This window comes from Pan paniscus, chromosome 10, assembly GCF_029289425.2.
Source record: "Pan paniscus chromosome 10, NHGRI_mPanPan1-v2.0_pri, whole genome shotgun sequence".
Lineage (NCBI taxonomy): Eukaryota > Metazoa > Chordata > Mammalia > Primates > Hominidae > Pan > Pan paniscus.
The window spans coordinates 8,094,831-8,117,690 of NC_073259.2; the positions used below are offsets into that span (position 1 = coordinate 8,094,831).

The 22,860-nt window shown below is 48.2% G+C and overlaps 1 protein-coding gene across 12 annotated transcripts in view; it reads left to right on the top strand.

Moving 5' to 3' along the window:
- Positions 1-22,860, top strand: part of CACNA1C (calcium voltage-gated channel subunit alpha1 C) — a 651,888-nt gene that overhangs the window by 500,270 nt on the left and 128,758 nt on the right. For all 12 annotated transcript variants that reach the window (XM_063593291.1, XM_055095249.2, XM_055095251.2 and 9 more), the window contains exons 11-13: positions 6,836-6,862; positions 15,934-16,094; positions 17,081-17,306. In XM_063593291.1, the coding sequence (XP_063449361.1) occupies positions 6,836-6,862; positions 15,934-16,094; positions 17,081-17,306 (414 nt within the window). The remainder of the gene's footprint in view (positions 1-6,835; positions 6,863-15,933; positions 16,095-17,080; positions 17,307-22,860) is intronic.

The window sequence follows — 22,860 nt, forward strand, 5'->3', positions numbered from 1 at the left end:
GCTGGCTCATCACTAGGAAGGGCAGAGATTAGAGCTGGTGGCAAGAAACAAACCTCAGGTGGGAACCAAGTTGGGGAGCAGAGGGCCCTGGGGTGAGGGTGGCCCTGGCCGGGGGTGAGTCTTAAAATCAAGGCTAGTCTTCAATTCATCACTTCTTCGGGGGTGCTGACTCTTAGGTTTTGAGCCTCTTTTCATCACATCTGAGAAATATAGAGGGTGTGTGTGTAGGGGGCGGCCCCAAAGTCTGTTTCTTTCACTCCAGTCCCTTTCGCCCCTCTTCAAAGAGACAGCGAGGTTAGGGCCCTGAGTCCTGCTGGCCACCCTTTCCATTCTGATAAATGTGACCTGGGAGAGAAGCAGCCAGGTGAGAAGATGTTCTGGGAGATGACTGGCATGTGGGTCCTTACCTGAAGCTCTCTCATCCTGCCAGTAAGGGAAGCAGAAGTGCAGTGGAGCCTGCTGTTCTGTTGCCTTGGGGTGTCAAGACTGTAAACTCACCCTGGCCTCTGGAAGAACTGCAAACAGAGGCTCTGAGTCAGACCAGTCCCAGATACAATGCATTTCTGAATTGCTCCATCTGGGGGGCGGGGTGGGGTGGCATCTCCCTTCCCTCCTCGTCTGTAGAATGATGGAGAGCCTGGGCAAGCGCAGCCCTTTCACAACGCTGAGCTGCGGAAGAGTCTAAACACAGCAATGCCGGCCTTGAGCGTGGCCCGGGAGCCCATGTTGGGGAGGGAGAATGAGGCTGACGGCAGAGCAGCTCTCACAGCCGCTGTTTCCAGGGAGCGTGGAGCTTCAGTATCACTCACTCTGACAGTGGCACCAGGGAGTCTGCACTGCAGATTTCTCAGCATTGTCGGGAAGCAATTATTGTCAAAATGTTGTTAAAATACGATGCTAATTACATTTTTAAGCAGCAGTGCAAACCTCTTCTTTTGGAATCATACAAAACAAGTACTTGAGTTTCTGGAAGGAGGTCCCAAACAGCAACTCTAGGGAAAGGCCTATAGGAAGGCTTCAAAGTCCTTCAGTTCTAGGCCTTTCTGTTGTCTTGCCACCAAGACAAGGCTTAGAGAGATGATCAAAGGCCCTGCAACTCTGGCTGTTGGGCAGGCCCAAGTCGCATACCAGGAGGGACTAGGGAGCTGGCACCAGGAAGTCACTTGAGTACATTTCAGGAGAGCATGAGGCTCTGTTAGGAAGGAAACATGATATTCCCCCACGGATGGAGGCTGGCAGTCTCCAGTGGATCTGTCGTTTGCTCAGAGCACATGCTCTGCAGCCTGGAGAGCTCTGCAGAAATGGTCCCTGTTATCCCCATGTTTAGCCACATTCGTACTCTGTGCATACAAAACGCTGAGTCACAGTGCCAGAATTATAATATGCCCCGAATAAAATGTGGTCTTTCCCCATCTCCCTACCTCCCACCCCGCCCCAGACAATGATGGGCCAAGACTGCCAGCATTCCTGGCGGGAGAAGCAGCATGGGAACTGAGATTGAGTGTGATGGTCTGAGGGGAAGTGAGTGACCGGGATCTTTAAAGCTAAGGGTTAAAAGTCTTATGTAATGAGGTTAGGTCACGATGAGGACTGCTGTGTAGTAAGGAGGCCTGGATGAAGACGGTTCCTGTTGGGGGAAGGGAGGAAGGAACTACGGCATGTTATTTCATGGCAGCAGGGGCAGGCGGGTGCAGGTAATGAAGAGGAAGGAGCCATCACAGTCAGGGAAGAGGATAATGAGGCGGAAGTGAAATCCGAAGCAGGAGCCCAGTTGGAGTGACCTGCAGGTGTCATGGAGACCACGAGATACGGAGGCCCGAAGCTCAGCCCTGAACAGGGGTGGACACACATGTTTGAGGTTGTCGGGATGAAAACTACCAATGAGGTGATAGGACGGGTTGTTCAGAGTGAAGTGGAAAACAAGACCAAGGGCTGAATCTTGGGAAATGGACACACAGAAGAATAAGACCAAGCAAGCAAAATAGACAAAGGAATGTTAAGAGAACAGGCAGCAGCGCCAGCCTGGAAGCCGCGGGAGGAGGAATTTCAGGACAGAGCTGTTTATCCGTGCATTCGTTCAACAGTCTGCCCAGCTTGGTGCTAAGGCTAGGTGGTGGTGACACACAACAGGGAGGAAATTGACACCATCGTGCTGGAGCTCACAGTCTAGTGTGGGAGAGACACTATGCAAATAAATAGGCAACTATAAATTGGGGTAAGTGTTATGAAGGAAAAGTAAGTGTAAAGTCGGGCTAATAACAAAGGTTTCTAATTTGGACTGGCAGGTTAGGAAAGGCTTCTTTGCAGAATTAAAATTCCAGCTGAGAACAGAAGGATGAACATGAGTTATTGAGGGACTGGCAGACCCTTAACCGTTTGGCTCTGCATCAGAAGAGTGTGAGAAGTCACTGAAGGGCATTCAGAACAGAGCTGAGTGGGAGGTTGATTTGGTTAGTTCTGAGCTCCTGAAGGATCACTGCGATGTCAGGAAAAGAGCAGGGAGGAATGAGAAGCTGCAAGAGCCTGACACAGGTGAGAGGTAACGTGGCAGCAGCTCAGGCTGCAGAGGGAAAGAAGGGCTGTGTTGTGTGTGTGTTCTGGGGTGCTACCCCTCAGGGTTGCAGGGCACTGGTCTTGGGAGTCGGTCTCAGTGAGGGAGATGGGGTGCAAATGGGCCACGACAGGGTGCTCACTCAGGCAGTGAGGCCATGGACAGGGAGGAAGATAGGAGCACGTGAAGAGGAGTAGCATGAGTGTGGGAAGCGCTGGCCTTCATTGTAATAAAGGCAAGGGCAAGCTTCAAGACAAGGAAGAAGTCACGGAGCAGGAAGAGGTGAAACAAGCTGTAGGGGAAGCAAGTGCTTATAGGAAGGCATTGCTTCTGAAGAGGAGAAGGGTGACAGCAAAGACAGTCTGAGGCCCTGAACTTGCTCAGGAAGGAGGAGTTTCTGTGCACCTGAAACTAATTGGAAAATGAAAGAAGAGGAGTCCCAGAGTCTAGTGCCCACCAACCTCCAGCTAGCCCTGGGATCTTGGCCAAAGCACTCCGCTCTGGGCCTCAGCCTCATCCTCTGGGAAAAAGAAGGGTCAGACTGACATCTCTGCAGAGGCTGGGGTGGGGGGCGGAAACCACCTGCAGCAGTGCAAGATTTCATGTGAAGAAAGCATTCTACACCTGGAGAAACTGCAAACCGTAGGTCCGTGTGGTATCTAAGGGTCCCTTCCAGTTCTGTAAAGCCTACAGTTCTGTAAAGAATACAGAATCAGAAACAGGCTCTGATGGAGGGGTCAGTGACAGGAGTCACTCCGAATGAGCTCAGCCATCTCATCTGCCAAAGCAAGGGTCAGGGGTCACAGGAACTTGAAGGACAGTATAGAGACTGAAACCAGTGAGTCGTCGAGAGGATGCTCAAAGGTTGCTGGGCAGCACTGATGCCACGGTGGAGACTGATATCATAAATGCGCAGTCAGCCATATTTTTGGCAGACTGTGAAGCCTGAGAGCACTAAAAAGAGACAGCGGCGTGACCCAGGGTGGGGCTTAGCCATGCAGGCATGGCAGAAGGCCCAGGCGGTGTGGAGTCTCTGTGGTATCACGGGCAACATTGCCATGACTGTAGTCAAGCCTGGTGTTAAAGGGTGAGAGTGATGGGGAGGATCCAGTGAGGACAAATGTTGGGTCCTCTACAAGAGCAGGAGGGATCATAGAAAGGGAGGCTCTGGCCAGAGTCATGGAGCATCTGAGCTCAGCACCCAGGAGTGGAAGCAATTCTATGCCGTGCAAGGGCAGGATGTGGCCCTCCCAATAATAACAGCTGTGGGGGAGAGGACGTCCTGGAGTTAAGGATGCTGAGTCAGACGCATTGTCAATGTGGATGATGACTGCAGTGCCATCTGACTTATGTTAAAGGGGAATTTGGGACAATTCAGGGAAATACTATTTTACACAGCAGGTAGTAAACATATGGCACTCTTTCCTCTAAGAAGAGGGGAGAGGCTGAAAATATAAATGGCTCTCAAGAAGTTCAAATATGTCTCAAATAATGAAAAATGCAAACTGAGTAACTAGGGGAAAAAAGGAGTTTGGGGTTTGTCTCTAATTCTGAACCTGAAAAGCACGAAGGAAAATCATGGTCTCCCAGAAGGTTTGTCTTGGAGTCCTGGGTGGAGAAAGTATCTGGGGTTGCATGAACTTCAGTTCCTACCCAGTGGATCTGTTCTGATGGTCTCATGTTCCTTACCAGCCTTCTCTCCCTCCTCGCTCTTCTTCAAGAATCCGCTCAACCTGAGGTAGGAATTGTGCCTCATTGGAACAACAACGGTGGAGAAAACCAGGAAGCCTTCTGAGTGTGCTGTGCATAGAGAAGCCAGAGCCCCCAGCTGTTCTCAGAGTTCTTTGGAGATTGTGAAGATCGGTAGCAGGGAGGCATTGGCCACAGTGAACCGGCCTAGGGTGTGGACCAGCACCATGGCACCAAGGCATCTGGGCTCCTGATGGCACCAAGGCACCCGGGCTCCTGGCTTGCGTCCTCTCACTGCAGGAGCACCTTTCCAGCCCAGAACCCTGGGCCACCTCCCAGGAGGCAAAGAGGTCCTATCATTAACGCCAAGGTGTGCAAAGGGAGCAGAAAGAACCAAGGCGTTCAGACGTCACAGAGTTCTCACCTCAGCTCCCCATGGGCATGGAGTTTTCCCTGGCCTCCAGACAAAAGCCGCTGAGCAGTGTCCTCCCCTTCGCAAGGAGTGGAGCCTGCCTGACATGGAACTTAGCCATTCGGCGGTTGCTTGTCAAAAGTGCCAGCCTTTAAAAGCAGATGAGGTTTTGATCCCCATGAACCTAAAATTCTGCTCACAATCCCGGAGGACAGCAACAATAGCAACAAAATCAGTCTTCAAGTGTGGTGCCCAGGCTTATCCAGCCAGACCTGTAACAAAGCAGACAAGAAAGCTCTGTCCATTTCGTGCTCAGAATGTGCCCGGATGCCACAGAAGGACCTGTAGTCCACGACTGTGCTTGAAGCAGGACCTCCTTTCCCAGCACCCCCAGCGCCAATCCTGCTTCCCAGGGTCATTTCCCCTGGAGACGAACACTCAGGATTAGGTTTCCCCAGAGGGGAGCTTTTCAGAGCCCACTTGCACTTGTGACCCGCTTGCACTGTGAGCAAGAGAACGCCTCATGGCAAAGGGCCGGTGGTCGTCATCAAGGGGCACCCCAGACAGGACTACTGAGGTGTTTCTGAAAGAAGGCCTGGGACCAGGCTAGGCTTGGAGTCAGAGTGACAAGGCTGAAGTCCGTGGTCACCCACTTGAGCTTATGGTTAACAGCAAGGGGAGACAACCACCCAAAAGCAGCCTGGGAAGATGCTGAAGGTCTGGGGCTCAGCATGGCCCCGCTGGAGAAGAGAGCACCTAGGTTCCCCAGCACCCAATTAGCAGCTGGGAAACATTTGTTTGCTGGTTAAACTGTGGCTGTAAATAACAATGCTGCCCTGGGCTCCCAGTCCCCCTCCCACACGCTGTTAACCTGTGATTAAGCCCTCCAGCCCTCACAGGCAGTCTTTGGGGGTGGGATGAGGTTATTAGCTAACCGTTCGGAGCAGTAAAGGCGCTTGGCTCAGACTCGCAGTGCCCCAGAGATGTAATTATCTCATGCACGATGGCTTTGCCACCTGTCACATCTTCTGGCTTAATTTTTTTTAATAAGAAATAACGAGAGGGGCTGGCGTTTTCTTGCTCTGCGACACAGCTAGCTGTGTGCCGCGCTGGGACGTCGCAGGCCTGCGGCGGTTGCCTCCCAGACTCCCTTCTCCTGTTTCCTCCCCATGCCTCTCCTTGTTGCTCCACCACTGTCTCCATCCCTTTCTTCATCTCTAACTTGCGTTCTGTCCTTCTGCTTCTCCATCTGAACATTGTCACCACCTGCACTATCCCCAGCATTCATGCCCTTCTCCTAGCACCAAAGCCAAGCTGACAGGTGCCTTCTAATGGTCTCAACTGTTTACATTCTCTCACTCTGCCTGTCTCTCTCTCTTTGGCTCAGCCTTCTCTCCTCCACACTTCTCTTTTACAGTCTGTCCCTCCTGCCCTCTTCTCCAGCCTCCTGCCTCCCCTGGACTCTTCCCTACATGAACTAGGGAGCCTCAGGACTTCCTTGAAGGTTCCGCCTTTCCATGGAACCTCCTCCCTGTTCCATGACCCTTCCAGGCAGCCACCCTCACACCCACCCTGAGGTTCTGCCCAGAGGTCCCCAGGTCTTCAGGGCTGCGTGTGACCGTCAGCATCCTGGGTTTCTCCTCGGAATCTGGGGCTGGCGCCTTAGGCCCCCTCTGCAGCTCTTGGGTGGGGGCTGTTGTGGCCCCTCCATTTCTGGCTGGCTCCTTTTGCTGGTCTTCCCTTCATAACCCTACTCTAGCTGGGCTCTGGCAGACAGCTGTGAGGTCTGTGCCGACCTGTTCTTGCCTGTGATTTTTCTGCTGTTGGGGTCCTCTTGTCATCAGGAGAGGCCTTTTCTTTCTCTGCAGCTTGTCTCAAGATACAGCTCTTCCTAACCTGACCTCATGGAAGTTTCTAGGCAGACCCTGAGGACCTGCTACTCTCCCTCTGCAGCAATGATTGTCTATACTTAGAAGATGCTAGCCAGGCCAGACCTCAGTCTCCACATTCAAATACATAAATAGGGTTCTATCTCTCCCAAGATGTTCTAGTTCACACCATGCCTCCTTCCAGCACCCACACGAAATTACCTGGGGAACATCAAATTTCCCTGGGACTGTTGAACGTCTTTGAAATGCACGTGTGTGTCCATCCTTTGGTAACATTTCCTTTTTCTTTTTCAGCCACCGGATCTCCAAGTCAAAGTTCAGGTGAGTGAGACTCACGCTGCTCTTCCTTCCTTCTGCCACCAGCTCTGTCCTCAGCCACCCTGTTGGGTGGCCCAAGGTAATACCTACAAGTTGCCAGTAGTGTAAGGGCTGTTCTTCTAAGGGGGTAACTACTTTCTGTATGGCCATCAAGAAAAAGCTTATGGCTCAGATCAGACAAATAATCCAGCGGTTGATATTTGTTGAATGATCTTGGACTGTCCATCTTTTTGGCAGCACAGTCCCTAGGAAGTTGTCAGACCAAATGTGTTTTCCTCCCTTCTAAGATGAAGTCCAGTTAAAAGAAACATAAAGTGAACCCTTGCGACTGTCATGACCTACTTCATGTTTATAGAATATGGTGAGATATGAACTTTGATGATGATGGAAAGCACATAGGATTATGACACCCGTCTGTGTCACTGCTCTTGACAATGACAGAACCTACAAAAGGATCCAGGGTCCTCAGCCCCCATCTGCCTCCCAGCCTCACTTCCTGCACTTCCATGAAAATAACCTTTGTTCCCCCCTACAAGGAACTTCTTGCAGTTATCCAGATGTTCCCTATCCTGGTGCACGCTGAGGCCCTTGCATGGAGCCAGTCCTCCACTTAAATCACCATGCCCCCATGCCTTCCTCTGGAGAACTCACACTTCTGTTCAGACCCTCAGATGTGACTGCTTCCGTGTTACTGCTTTCTCTCCCATTTCACTGGGCCTGGAAAATACCTTCTGCAAACTCCAGGGAGAGTTACTCAGCTCCCCCTTCCCTGGTGCTTTGCTGATGCCTCTGTCACAGCACTCAGCACCTGACACTCGGATTACTGGCTCACAGTCCCCTGCTTCCAAAGGCTCTGCCTGCATGCCTCCAGGGGTTATTTCCAGAGCACCCAGCTCAGTGCCTGTCCAGTGGTGAACGTCCATACATGTGTGTTGAATGAATGAGTGGACAGATGTGTGCAGGGAGAATGTGAATTCACTCCCACAAAGCTTGTATGTGCCAAAAAATATTGGTTATTTTTCATAATTGAGCTAATCTTGATTCCCTAGCCCTATCTCCTACATGGCAGGAGCACAGAGAAATTTTTATCCAGCTGAGTAAATGTAGCCCAGTGCTGTATTTTAAACAGTCCCTTAAGGTAAAGTGATTTGTCTCTCAGATTGCCTCTCTCCCAGCTCCTCTCTTGGACGGAGCTGGACACATGGCGGAGAGGGACTTTGAGATCCCAGGAAGCAGGGAATGATGAGGGCTGGTCCTAGAAGCCACGCGAGCCCTCTGGATGCTTGCTTATCTCTGCTGCATGGGGCTAGGCTGAACTGCTGTCTGAACTGGTACCTGCTGAGGTCCATCTGGTTAGGGCATCCACTGCTGGAGTCCATGCCCTCTGCTTGCCTCCGGCCTTGAAATCTCCACCTCTGCTCTCTGACCCTTGAGTTCTGTTGGCCCGCTGACTTTAGCACCTCTACACCTCAGCTGAGGACATGGACACTTCCAGGTCCCTCACACTCCGTGAAGGAGCTGGAGGAGGCAGCAGCCCTATGACAGGCTCATTGGCCTACCGGTGTCCCATCACAACCTCTGTAACAGCCAGGATAAGCTTCAAGCCAGGGGCTGACCTTCTCCCAGGGTCTGCCAAGGCACTCCACCAGCCCCAGTGTCGCCGGGCTTCCCGTGGCCATCTGGGTGTTTCTAAAGCAACCCCCCACCAGCCTCTTGGGGTGTGGTGACCAAGGGCTAAAAGTTAAGTGGGGACCCTGGTGTCTGACTTTTGCTCCACTTCTGACACCTTCTTTCTCTCCCGTTTCACTAGGACTGGAAAATGCAGACTTTTTTCCCAATCCCTGTTTCTCTCAAACCAAGACCCCGTCTACATAAAACATCTAGGGTCAGGCCCATCCGCTCCAGCTCTTATTACAGAGAAAGAGCTCCAGAAATATAAAAAAAATTTCTCTCTCTCAGTAATGCTTGGCTGTTACTGCTTTATCTCCAGCATCTGGAGAAGTGGCTGGTACATAACAAGAACCTAATAAATACTTGCTGGGTGAGTGAGTAATTAATAAATGAATGATCTTGCCCCAGTAAGACAATAGACTTGACACAGATTCAAACAAAATATCTAATTTGACAGTCAAAGCTGAAAAAGCATGTTGTGCTTTAACAGTTCCAAAGCCCCCACACAATAAGAGTAAAGGGATTAAAAATACACTTGAAAATATTTCCAAAATATCATTCTCAGTTCATGCAAGTGAGTAAATCATAAATTAATAAATGAATGAATGAATGAATATGATCCGGAGGATGGAAGGGAAAATTACCTACTTGTGTCTCGAGTTAGAGATTGCCTGGAACACTCTGGGAACATTATTTTCATCCAGTGATCTATGGTGCAAGCTGTGCTTTTGAACAAGAGGGAAAGAGCAGTGGTGCCTGTAAACCTCTGGAGTCTCCCTCGGCCCTGAGGCTTTGCTATGTGCTGACCATTCAGCCCTGATCATCTGCCTCTGGGAAGGCCTTCTCCTTCTGCAGCCACCCCTCAATACACCGCAGCAATGCGGACAGCAGATTTTGTTCTCCTAAAGGCTTACAGCTAGTAGATTGGCACTATCATTGAAACTCATTTCCAGATGAGGATCCTGAGGCTTTGAGAGGCCCAGGGCACAGGGCTCTAGTATGGCTGAGTCAGAGCTCATACCCAGGTGCTCTGCTGCCAATCACTGTGCCATCCTTGTGATGAGGTTCTGCCCGGGAATAGTAAACCCTGTTCCTGTATAGCTAGTGTGTCTGCAGAGTGTAACTCTAGAGCCATGCTATTCAACAGAAATATAGTGCAAGCCACATATGTACTTTTAAAAATGTTCTAGTAGGCAGGTTAAAAAATAAAAAGAAACAGGAAATTTCTTTGATTTAAACCAGTATCTCTAAAACATTACTATTTCAATATGTAATTCACATAAAAATTATTAATGACATATTTTGCATTCATCCTTTTGTGCCAAGTCTTTGAAATTCAGTGTGTGTTTTGCCCTTACTGCACATCTCAGTCTGGACTGACCATGTTTCCCATGCACGGTAGCTGCATGTTGCTAGCGGCTGCCACGCAAGGCCACGTGGCCCTGGAGGTTTCACACATGAGCAGGTATCACACAGCAGCCGTCTAATCTAGATTCAGCAGTTCACTGATGGTGTCTGATTAGGGAATATCAAAGGTTACAAATAGATTGAAAATGCCACCAACGTTTTCAAAGTATTCCTGATCATTTTCTCAAGTTAGGTGAAACAGTTTAACAATTACAGATAATGGAATTTGAGTCTCAAACTGGCCTTTTCTTTTGCAAAACAGAATGATCCAAAGTCACGGTTTCTTTAAAGAAGTGTAAGAATGGAGTCTTTAGGGAAAATGTGGCCAGTGAGTGGATTACAGCCATAGTAGAGGATTCCCTTGGTAATCCAGGTTTTCACTTAGAAGAATTAGTTAAAATAAGAGATTTGTGACATTTGGAGCTCACTGTTCAGAATAAATGTAAACAGTTATGAAACAAATGATTCAGGAAGTCTTTTGTAACCTGAAGGGATTAATTAGACAAGTTGGAGTTTCTGGATCTCAACTTTACGGAGTTCTGAAGTGAACCTCACAGGGTTCTGAAATTGGGAGGACTAGCTTGCCCAGTCTTCAGTGAAATGTGCTTCCAATGTTCTCTTCACTTCTGCCATACCATCAGCAACAAGGCACAAATCCAAATTTGCCCCAATCTCTAATAGTCCTTTGTAAAGTTACTTATTTACAAGAGAATTAAACTTAATGATTTTCTGTGGTGTTTGTTGTTGGTTCTGGTTAAAAAAAAAAAAAAAAAAAAAAAAGTGGAAACTTACTCTAGCCACCAGAAGGAGCCTGCAGGGCCCATCATTTTGATGTTGTCGACGATTCCAGATGCCTGTGCACCATTGCATGTCAAGCAAACTATTTTAGGAGCACTGCCCGCTCCTCACCTCCACCCTCAGCCCTGGTTCACAAGAGCTCCGGGAATCTTCAGCCTTGTCTTCCAGAGGGAGGTAGTACATTTGCGTAGAGTTCGTCTCTGCTGCTCAACCGTGCCATCAGCCAGGGGTTCCCGTGCAGGATGGACTGTGCTGAGTCCCATGGGTCTGTAACCAAGTGTAAGACACAACCCGATTCCTTCCTGGGTCTTGTGGGCTCCGCGGAGAGGCAGGAACCATACAAATGAAAGGTAACTGACAGTACAAGGAAATGGGAACTCATTTCCTCTGGGGACCCTTCTCGCCTAAGGTGTCCTTTCGTGTGCTCCCTGGTGGACCCGCCCAGCACTCAGGCCCTGCTGTGACTGCTCACTTGGTGGTCTGTGTCTCCGTGTCGGTTTTACGCAGAGGAGGCCTGTGAGCGTTGTGCTAGCTACTGAGTATCTGGTGCCTAGCCCGTGGTCAGTGTTTAGTAACTATTTCTTGGATGTGTAACTAAAACGAGTAATGCAGACAGTAAGCGCTGAAGAGTGCCAAGGCTGAGAAGACTAGAAGCATGCATCGTGGAGAAGCTGGGACTCAGTGTGAGCCCCACAGGAGGGGCAGGACAGAGAGGATGAAGCAACGGTGGAGTTTCCGGTAGCTGGGAGGACTTGCCCTGCAGCTGGACAGGCAAGAGGAAGGCCCAGTGTAGGGAGAAGGGCAGGCGGAGCTGGGGCTGCGAGAGCAGAAGTTTAGAAGCAGTGATCCCGAAGTTTAGAGACGTAGATGGGACCCATTCGTATCCATCCCTCTCTCCTGTGTCTACATATGGAAGGTTCTATTTCTAGAGAAAATGACTTCCAGTTAGTGTGAAGGGAACATGAATAGCAGGCAAATTTCTCCTCCCTATTTTATCATTTAATTTCTATATCCTCCATGCATATGTAAACATAAATAAATTTACACATTCTAATAAACCATTACATTTATTATACAGTAGGAAGTGTTGCCAGGAAACCAGTTGTCAAGCAAAGCTGTATTTTGAAGAGTGGGAGGTGTATAATTATCTTTAAATACTTTCTCCGGATAGTAATTACCCCACCCCCAAATCCATGTGACTCTCCCAATGGGTCTGCTCAGGAGCACCCCAGTTTAAAGGGACACCGTCCTGTCCGCTCCGGCCACTCCTCAGGGGTCTGTGTGGAGCAGCTCCAGACCCATGGGACCGGCCTGACCACACAGCACCCATACCCACTACTCCCAAGCATGAGGATAAAGGGGCATAATCAAGCTCTCATATTAAACCCACTCCAAGACAGCTCTACATACCGCAGAGAAAGCAACCTTGATTGCCTTGGACTCTGAATAACAATTATCAGTGATTTCTGGAACTTGAGACTGTATCTATTTAAAACATGTTCTTTGCAAACTTCACTGTCAGCTCTTTAAGATCAGATATGAGTTTGTCCTGAAAATTCATTTTTTAGGGGAAAAAACTACTTGCCAAATTTCTGTACAGTATTAATAATCACAATCACAGGAAAAAAGCAGAGGCATGCCCTGCAAGATAAGACTGTTTAGTATCAAGATCTGGCAAACTTCAGAGGTCGCCTCTCAAGAGGACCATCTGGGACTCATTGTCTCATTTCTTTGTCCCTCTGTCCACCCTCCACCATCCTCCCTCAGATCCAGGGCAGTATGTCTGGGGGTGCAAGAATCCCAAAGTGCATTTAGAAATCATAACGTTTTAAATTGTTAATGTTTATGGGCACTAATGGGTGTATATATTTATGAGGTGCATGTGACGTTTTGATCCAGGTGTACAATGTGCAAAAATCAAACCAGGGTTATCAGGGTATTCCTCACATCAAGCACTTATCATTTCTTTGTATTACGAACATTCCAATTCCAGTCTTTTAGTTATTTTAAAATATGCAATAAATTATCATGACTGTAGTCACCATCCTTCTCTCCTATGTTGTATGATCAAATATTACATCATATTTATTCTATTTAACTATATTTTTTCACCTATTTACCATCTCCACTACCCTTTCCAGCTTCTGGTAACCATCATTCTACTCTCTGTATCCATGAGTTCAATTGCTTTAATTTTTAGCTCCCACATATGAGTGAGAATATGTACGATTTGTCTTTCTGTGCCTGGCTTATTTCACTTAATATAATGGCCTCCAGTTCCATCCATGTTGTTGCAAATGACAGAATTTCATTCTTTTTTATAGCTGAACAATATTCCATTGTGTACATGTACCACGTTTTCTTCATTCATTTGCTGATGGGCGCTTAGGTTGATTCTGTATCTTGGCTATTGTAAATAGTGCCGCAGTGAACATAGGAGAACATAGGAGTGCAGATATCTCTTCAGTATACAGATTGAAAAGCATGTTTTCCACCTGGTGGCCTGCTTCCCTGTGTAGTGGATTTTCCCCCAAGTGGTAGGCCAGTGTCCCATGTAAGGTGTGGCCCTCACTGGAGATGGCCTTCAAGCTAGAGCAGAACACTGCCCGGATTAATCCTTTTTCCCCTCCCTGCTCCTCAAGCCAAAAACTAAGTTCTCCCTGCAGTCCTGAAGAAAGAGTACCCTTCTTTGATTACTCTTCACTCTCCTAACCTCATCTCAGATTTAGCAAAGTCTTGGTAACAGGATTTTCTGCAGATCATAGATAGAAAAATGACAGTAGAAAGGTGGATGAAGTCAGGCTACTCCAAGAGGCAATTCTGGGGGTAGGTGCAGGGATCCGTAACAGCCCAGGTTGGCATCTTGGAGTTTGCTGATGTTTGGAGGGGCTTCTGCTCTGGAAGTAGAGGACCAAGGCTGAGGGCAGTACACATAGCACGGAGCTGTCCCTGCCCCCTGGGGCACACCCACACGTGGTGCTGCTACGTGCCCAGGGGCTAGGAAGGAATAGGCCATTCACAGACCAGTGAGTTCACACAGATAGGGCTTGCTGCTCCACCACCAGCATAACTTGACCCAGGAGGTGACGCTGAGGCTTGATGGTCATCTCTGGCAGGAAGATTGGAGAAACGGACTCATGCCATGGACTCTGATTTAGAATGGAGGACCTCATTTCAGCTTCCTCGCGCTGAAGTGGAGGGCCGGTTTTCACATCCAGACTTAGTATGCCACACACAGACACACACACACACACACACCGGAAACAAAGTTTTATGTAAAAATATTTTTCCTTACTGCTTACTTTAAAAAGCAGTTTCCTTATGCTATGATACGCACTGTGATATTTTCCACTCTATTCCTTTATTCAGTGCCAGGCATGACCTACTCAATAGATTTCATGACCCACTAATGGGCTGCAGTGTGAGGTTTGAAACCTCTGCCCAGAGGCAGATTCTGCCTGCTTATTTAGAGGAATGTCTGTCTAGACTAGAGAGATTCATAGAAAGGAGATCATTTTATGGAAAAATACAGATATTCATGGACTTTATCACCAGGATTCTACTTTGTTTCTCCTCCTGCCTTCATTACCCAGGCAGGAGCTGTATCTTCAATGCCTCGTGGGTCTGCGTACAAGCCCTACAGGTGCCCCAAAGCCATGTGCAGAGCTAAGCACCCCATTTTTCTCATAACTGACCCCTCTGCCTGGAGCTCTACTCCCACTCCTCTGGCCCTCGTCTGTGCCGCCCTCCCAAATCGCCCCAGCTAAAAATGTTGGCAGTCCCTTCCATACCCGTCTGTCTTATTCTGCACATCCGCTCATCTCAAGGGATTCTGCCTCTAAAATTGCTACCAGCTCTGTGTCATCTTTTCCGTTAATATATCTATTGCCTTCATCATCTCTAACCTGGAGAACAGGAAGAGAATTCCTCATACTCTCCCTGGTCTAGAAGGTGACAGAGGGGCTCTTTTTGTGGGGTGTTCCGATCCAACCTGATCATGTCCTTTCCCCCTCCCCAAGCCCTCAGCATGGCCCCTGCAGTCTCCTCCTCAGCATGTCTCCAGCTATGGTTCCTCTCTCCTTGCACAGTGCAGCCATTTATTAACCATGTCGTCTACTGAATTCAACCAAACAGAGCTGTATATTTTCTCTGTATCAGGAAAATGAAAACGCCTCCACCATAGAATCTTAAAATGTGTTTCTTTAGGATCATCTCAGCCACTGGTTCTCAACCATCATTACACATTAGAACCACCTGGGGAACCTTAAAAATACCCAACCCCTAGAGAATCAGACTTAATTGGTTTGGTGTTGGGGCTTGCGGACCAGTGGGGTTTTGGGGAGGGTTCCCTAGGTAATTCTGTGTGTAGCCAGGTTTGAGAATCACTGACAAAGGCTCCTAAACCAAGATACGGGGAAGAGTCCATGGAGCATGGGTGAGCTTTGAGGGGCCTGTGTGCTGCGTGGGCTCTCATGTAAAGGTGTGTGTGTGGGCATGTGCCCATTTTTCTGAAAGGCAGATCTAAACATTCATCAGATTCTGGAAAGATTCTATAACCCAGAAAAACAAAGAGCCTGTGCTCCAGATGAACCCCTTCTACCATATGGATGTGGCACACAGAGTCAGGGCCAAGAGGCTGGGCAGAAAACTACGGACGGCTCTGCCTGCTGTGATATTGGTCGAGTACTCAATCTCCCCAGCCCTTAGTTTTCTCCTCCACAAAAATCAGGATAATGCGTGCTTTGCAGAGTTACTGAAAGAATTGGAGAGAAGGCATGAGAAGTGCCTGATGTGGTACTGGGCCCCTCCTCCACTGTTACTAATAATGCTCTTATTGCTTACAACACTATTTCTAAGAATGCTGTTTTACAAAAAATTTAAAAAAACTTCCATTTATTGAGCATCTTCAACTTCAAAGCAGCCAGATGCATTATAAGGTATTTGATCCATCCCCACAATAACCCCATGAGGTCGGCCCTCTTCCCGGGAGAACTGAAGCTTGGAGGAGTTCAGGGGCATCCCCAAGGCGGCAGGGCCTGGTTAGCTGGGTGAGAAGCTGGGCTCCTTGCCACCAGATTGGGCTGCTCTAGCAAGGCCAGATCAGTGAGGGGCGAGAAGAGCCACGGTGCTGCATCTTGGGTTGGAGGAAACCTGAATTCACAGCCAACCCCACCCTTCTCTCCCTGTCCCCTTTCCAGCCGCTACTGGCGCCGGTGGAATCGGTTCTGCAGAAGGAAGTGCCGCGCCGCAGTCAAGTCTAATGTCTTCTACTGGCTGGTGATTTTCCTGGTGTTCCTCAACACGCTCACCATTGCCTCTGAGCACTACAACCAGCCCCACTGGCTCACAGAAGTCCAAGGTGAGCGGCGGCCCCAGCTCTGCTCTGGTTTCCTCCTGGTAACTCAGCCCCAAGGCCCAGGGGAAGGCATAACCACAGGCAGAAGGTGGAGGGGAAAGCAGCCAATGGTCGTGGCTCTTGGCAGGTGCTGTGCTGGAGACACCAAGGGCCTGGCAGTTCCAAAGCCCCACAATAAAATGCGCTACCTTGTTAAAAACAGACACGGCTCTCCTGACTGGGCCCACACCATCAGCCTGCCCCAAAGTCACTGTTGGGCCCAGGTGATGAGGAAAGGGGCTGCAGCTTGTTTGCCTATCTCAGACCCCTGGCTGTCACCTCCCCAGCATGGATTTTAAATACCTGGGGGCCTTCCTGCAGCCCTGAGGTGGCCTTAACCAGAACACATGAGGATGGAATGAGCAAAAAGGCAGAGAAGAGAATAGGGCCTGAGCACAAGGAACCGTCTTCAATGGGTCGTTCATTCTCATTATCCTTCCTTGGGCCCCTAGACGAGGGTCCCACTAGCCAGGCCTCAGCATCATTGCTGGGCAGTCAAGAAGACCTGGCCCCATCCTCCACAGCTGCTTTCCAGAGTCCTGGGAGGCAGGGGGTCTAGTGGCGGAGAAGTCAGACTCAGACAGTGCAGCTCCAACTGTTGGCTGTTTGGCCTGCACAGGCTACTCACCTCTTTGAACCTCCTTTCTCATCTCTGAAAATGGGCATGACGATGGTGGTACCATCCCCACAGGCCTGCTATGAGGAGCAGAGATTGTGTGTGCTGAGCCTATGGTGCATGGGAGATGCTCAGTAAATGTCTGTTATGATTGTGACGAGAGAGCCCTTTCCCATTGGCTTGGCCCTAACTTCTGTTCTGGCCGAGGTGGATGGGAGAGGTGTCATGGGGGATCTTTTTTCCAATGGAGATAATTACTGTATTTCCTTTCCCTGCCTCCCTCTCTGCCTCCTCTGGCCCTGCTCGGATCTCATCCCTCTCCTGGGCCTGCCAGACACGGCGAACAAGGCCCTGCTGGCCCTGTTCACGGCGGAGATGCTCCTGAAGATGTACAGCCTGGGCCTGCAGGCCTACTTCGTGTCCCTCTTCAACCGCTTTGACTGCTTCGTCGTGTGTGGTGGCATCCTGGAGACCATCCTGGTGGAGACCAAGATCATGTCCCCACTGGGCATCTCCGTGCTCAGATGCGTCCGGCTGCTGAGGATTTTCAAGATCACGAGGTACTGGGCTCCCCCTCTCACTTTGAAGAGGGGACTCAGGAAGAAGTTCTTCCAGAGGGCAAGGGAGGTGGCAAGGCCTGGGTGGGAGGGGGGCTGTTCTTCCTCAAAGGGTGTCTCTGAAGTTCACATGCAATGGAGGTAGTTTGTGTTCATTTAGATGGCACATCATTTGGAAATTCCTCTGGCTGCTAATACCAGAGACTCAACTCAGTAATGTAAGCAAGCTAGGGACTTATTCAGCCATGGAAAAAAAGTCCAGAGGCAGCTAGCTGAGGTGCCTTCAAGAAGAGGGTCAGGGACTCAGTCTCTTCTCCTGTGCTTCACCAGCCTTGGTGCTGATTCTTCTCCAGGGTCATAAGATGACTTCTGGAGACTGAGCCATCACATTCAAATTGGAGGTGGGAAGAAGAGAAAGGAGCAAAAGGGCCGACCACCCCGGCCAAGTCAGCTTCTCCACTCCCAGAAGTCACTCCCAGACACACCCATTAGGACTGCTGCTGTCAAAAAAACTGAAAATCATAAGGGTTGGCAATGACATGGAGAAATTGGAACCCTTGTGCACTATGGGTGGGAGTGTAAAATGGTGCAGCCACCGTGGGAAATGGTATGGCAGTTCCTAAAAACGTTAACGATAGGATTACCCTCTCATCCATCAATTCCACTTCTGGGTATATGCCCAAAATAATTGAAAGTAGGATCTCAAAGAGATATTTGCACACCCAAGTGCCTTAGACAGATGAATGTATTTTTAAAATGTGGTCTACACATACAGTTCAATATTATTCAGTCTTAAAAAGGAAGGAAATCCTGACACATGCTACAAAGTAGATGAAACTTAAGGACATTATGCTAAGTGAAATAAGCCAGTCACAGAAAGACAAATACTGTATGATTCCATTTATACGTGGCTCTTAGAGTAGTCAGATTCACAGAGACAGAAAGCAGAATGGTGGGCGCCCAGGGCTGGAGAGAGGGGGCAGTGGGGAGTTAGTGTTTAATGGGTTCTGGAGATGGAGGATGGTGGTGGTTTCACAACAGCGTGAATGTATTTAGCACCACTGAATTCTACAGTTTAAAAAAAAAGGTTAAGATGGTAAATTTTATGTTATGTGTATTTTAACACAGTGAAACAAATTGGAAGAAATCTTCCAGAAATCTCAGCAAGGGCTTCTGTTCTTGAGCACCTGAGCTGTTAGGGAGGCTGAGAAATGCAGTATTCTAGCAGGACAAGTTCTGCTGAAAATGCGATCAAGATCTAGCCACTGTAAAGGGCTGTGGACACTGCACTGCAGATGGTGTTCACCCTCTGTCCACATGGCCACCCCTCCATATGTCAGTCCAGCACCTACCCAAAGCAGGCCATCTCCTTCACTGTCTAGGCCAAGCAGTGATTCTCAAGACAAGGACAGGGCTGAGGGCACCATGCTCTAGGACAATGATTTTCACCTGACTTATGACCACTGGGAGTGGTGGAATCAATTTATTGGATCACAACCATCATTTTAAAACATACTGAAATATAATTCATATCCCATATATTTACCCCTTACAATGTGTAATTTAATTGTTTTTTTATATTCACGGTTATGCAACCATCACCATGTTCTAGTTGTAGAACATTTTCATCACCCCAGAAAGAAACTCCATACCCATTCCACATTTCCCCCATCTTCCCTCCCAGCAACCAAATTCACTTTATGTCTCTATAGAGTTGCCTATTTTGGACCATTCATATGAGTGAAATCTTATAATATGTGTTTTTGTGATGGCCTGTTTTACTTAGATTAATGTTTTCAAGGGCCATCCATGTTGTAGCATAGATCAGTACTTTGTTTCCTTTTATGGTGAATAATATTCCATTGTAGGGATATGCTACATTTTGTGTATTCATGTATCAGTGATGGACATTTGGTTGTTACTATCTTTTGGCTCCTATGAATAATGCTGCTATGAACATTCATGTTCAAGTCTTCCTATAGATGTAGGCTTTTGTTTTTCTTGGATAGGTACCTCGGAGTGGAATTTCTAGATTATTTGGTAACAATATGTTTAAGATTTTGAGGAACTGTCAAACTGTTTTCCAAAGAGACTAAAGCATCTTACATTTCCACCAGCAATGTATAAGGGTTCCAATTTCTTCACATTCTCACAAGCATCGTTTTTAAAGAAAGAATGAAATAGAATAGGAAAACATCAGAGGGTCTCACATGAACGTAAACATTGTTTCATAAAAAGCTGAGATGCAGACCTGACTTGCAGTAGAATACATATTTCTTAATGTGCGTTATGATCAACCTTAGAAGACATATGGGAAACACCTGGAAGGAATTTTCAACCTGTGCCCCTCTAAGGTACAAGTCCCCTGTCCTTAAAAATCTGCTTTGGGGGCTCCCAAAATCTCTGCTTTGGGGAATCTTTGATAACAGGAGCACTAAAATCATCCGTTGGATTGTGATGGGTAAAAAGGGATGGAGGTTGGTGTCTTCAGTTCAGGATCTGGAGCTGATGGCATCTTGCTCAGAGCGTATTTCTGAGTGTCCCTGGGTATTGCTCTTCTCGTCACAATTCTCTTGGCAACCACCCAGAGCATGGTCACATGGTGTTGTGGATGGTCCGGGGAGGTAGACATTTAAAATGTTTCGTTTAGTGCACAGAAAGGACTCAATATGCAGAAGCTTTTATTATTCATCTAATATTATGACTGCTATTATTAGAAGGAAGAAGGAGAAGAGAGCTAATAGTGACCTACATATTCACATACTCTTGTTCTTACTTATTTACCCACTACGTATATACTGTGTATTGAGCTCAGAGAGATGGAAAAAATCGAAAAATAAGGCGTATGGCATGAACTAAATCCAGGAGAAATGTATAGTCTGGTTAGGGAGATGGAGTTTGTGCACATGAAGAGATTAAAGGAAAATCTATGACAGAATATAATGAGCTGGCAAAGTGTGGTGGGCGTGGGAATTACCTGCTGTGAGAAATTGGGAGCAGGAGATAGCTCCTGGAGAAGGTTGAATCTCAGATGAGGGACTTAACAGACACGCACGATTAAAATCCAGAAGTTTAATGCTCCTAAGCAACCGCCTTCTTTCCCTCTCTGATCCCATCGAAAGAGAGCTCTTCCTAAGTGTCCTCAATATGTTGGCATTACAGAAAGTCCTTGGTTTACAGTGAAAGTGGTAGAAATCCTTATATCAGCAATGATTACCATGCACCAGTGCTTACTCTGTGCCAGATAGGGTGAGCAGAGGCCTACGAATGTTAGCTTGAGTGATCCTCCCAAGTACCTACATGAGGATGAGGATAGGCTACTACTATTATTATTCCCACTTTGCAGATGAGAAACTGAGGCTTAGAGAGTTGTCAGTTGCCCAAGGTCACAAAACTGCTCAGAGGTAACACTGGGATTAAAAGGCAAGGCAGGTCTGTGGTCTGACTTGAGGTGCTATACTCCTAACCACTGCCATGCACTGCAGAGCTGAGAGCTGACCTGTCTTCTTGTCTAGGTCCCTGAGACAGGACTTAAAAGATCTTTATGCCCTGGTTCTTGTTAGATAATTGCCGATTCTACTTGCTCCTCCTGGGGTCTGGTAAAACTATTTTTAACTTGCAGTTTTCAATGCCTCTTAAATAATTCTCAAAAGTCCCTGTTTTGGGCTTTTATGTATATATTTCTATAGAAAAGAAATCTTGCTGCTATATATTGTTATGACATCTTGAAAAGATTTAACATTCATTCTATTTTTAATCACCAATTTATTTCTAATCTGAAGATATTGCCAAGAAACCATTTTTAAAAATCTATCTTAATCAGAGAGCTTCCTGTAGTCCCTCCACAAGAAGGAGTAGTAGTATTTTCAGATCTCTATGAAGTCTATAAACAGAAAAAATCATTGTCTAATTGAAAGTGACTGTGGCAAAGGCCGTCATCTTCCTATTTTCAAGTCTCCAAAGCCTCTGGGGGCTTTCGGAAAGCAACAAAGAGACTAATTAGGTTGGGGGATCCCATATGGGATTCATGGATCCCATAAGTCTGTCTTCAGCGCCAGCCTTGGGACTGGGTGATGGTGACCAAGAAAAATGCCTAAAATATGGGTTGGGAGTGGACATTGTGGCCCCTTCAGCTGAACCTTGAAATGGGTCATCTGTGCATGGTCCTGCCATCAGACAAGTGCATGCCTTCTTCTTTTAAAATATCTTGGAAAGTACTTTGCAATGTCTTGCTGCTACTCATATGTAGAAGAAATTTCTTCTCTTTTTTTTTTTTTTTTTTTTTTTACAATGTAGTCTGAACCAGTAATTGCAATTCTTAAACTTAGCTGAACCCATGAAGGAGTTCATTAAGGAGCTCATCTCTAGAGATTTTGGCCAGCAACTCCTGGAAAGTTCCATGCTAGTGGTCCAATGACCGACCTCACTTGAAGAACCACTGGCCTAATTTCCTACTGCTGCTCTTGGTCTGCTTTCTTCTCCTAAAATACTGCCCTTCATATGCAATCGGAAAACTTGATTATTATTCCTCCTCCTCCTCTTCCTCCTCCTTCTCTTCTTCCTCCTCCTCCTCTCCTCCTCCTTCTCCTCTTCCTCCTCTTCCTCCTCCTCCCCTCCTCCTTCTCCTCCTCGTCTTCCTCCTCCTCTCCTCCTTCTCCTCCTCTCCTCCTCCTTCTCCTCCTCCTGTTCCTCCTCCTCCTTTCCTCCTCCTCCTTTCCTCCTTCTCCTCTTCCTCCTCCTCCTCCTCTCCTGCTCCTCTTCCTCCTCCTCCTCTCCTCCTCCTCCTCCTTTTCCTCCTCCTTCTCCTCTCCTCCTCCTTCTCCTCTCCTCCTCCTTCTCCTCTCCTCCTCCTTCTCCTCTCCTCCTCCTTCTCCTCTCCTCCTCCTTCTCCTCTCCTCCTCCTTCTCCTCTCCTCCTCCTTCTCCTCTCCTCCTCCTTCTCCTCTCCTCCTCCTTCTCCTCTCCTCCTCCTTCTCCTCCTCCTTCTCCTCTCCTCCTCCTTCTCCTCTCCTCCTCCTTCTCCTCTCCTCCTCCTTCTCCTCTCCTCCTCCTTCTCCTCTTCCTCCTCCTCTCTTCCTCCTCCTCCTTCTCTTCCTCCTCCTCCTGTTCCTCCTCCTCTTCCTGCTCCTTCTCCTCTTCCTCCTCCTTCTCCTCCTCCTCCTCCTCTTCCTCCTTCTTCTTCTCTTCCTCCTTCTCCTCTCCTCCTCCTTCTCCTCTCCTCCTCCTTCTCCTCTCCTCCTCCTCCTCTTCCTCCTCCTCCTCTCCTCCTTCTCCTCCTCTCTTCCTCCTCTTCCTCCTCCTTCTTCTCTTCCTCCTTCTCCTCTTCCTCCTCCTCTTCCTCTTCCTGCTCCTTCTCCTCTTCCTCCTCCTCCTCCTCTCCTGCTCCTTCTCCTCTTCCTCCTCCTTATTCTCTTCCTCCTTCTCCTCTCCTCCTCCTTCTCCTCTCCTCCTCCTCCTCTCCTCCTCTTCTTCCTCCTTCTCCTCCTCCTCTTCCTCCTCCTCCTCTCCTCCTCCTTCTCCTCTTCCTCTTCTCCTCCTCCTCCTCCTGTCCTCTTCCT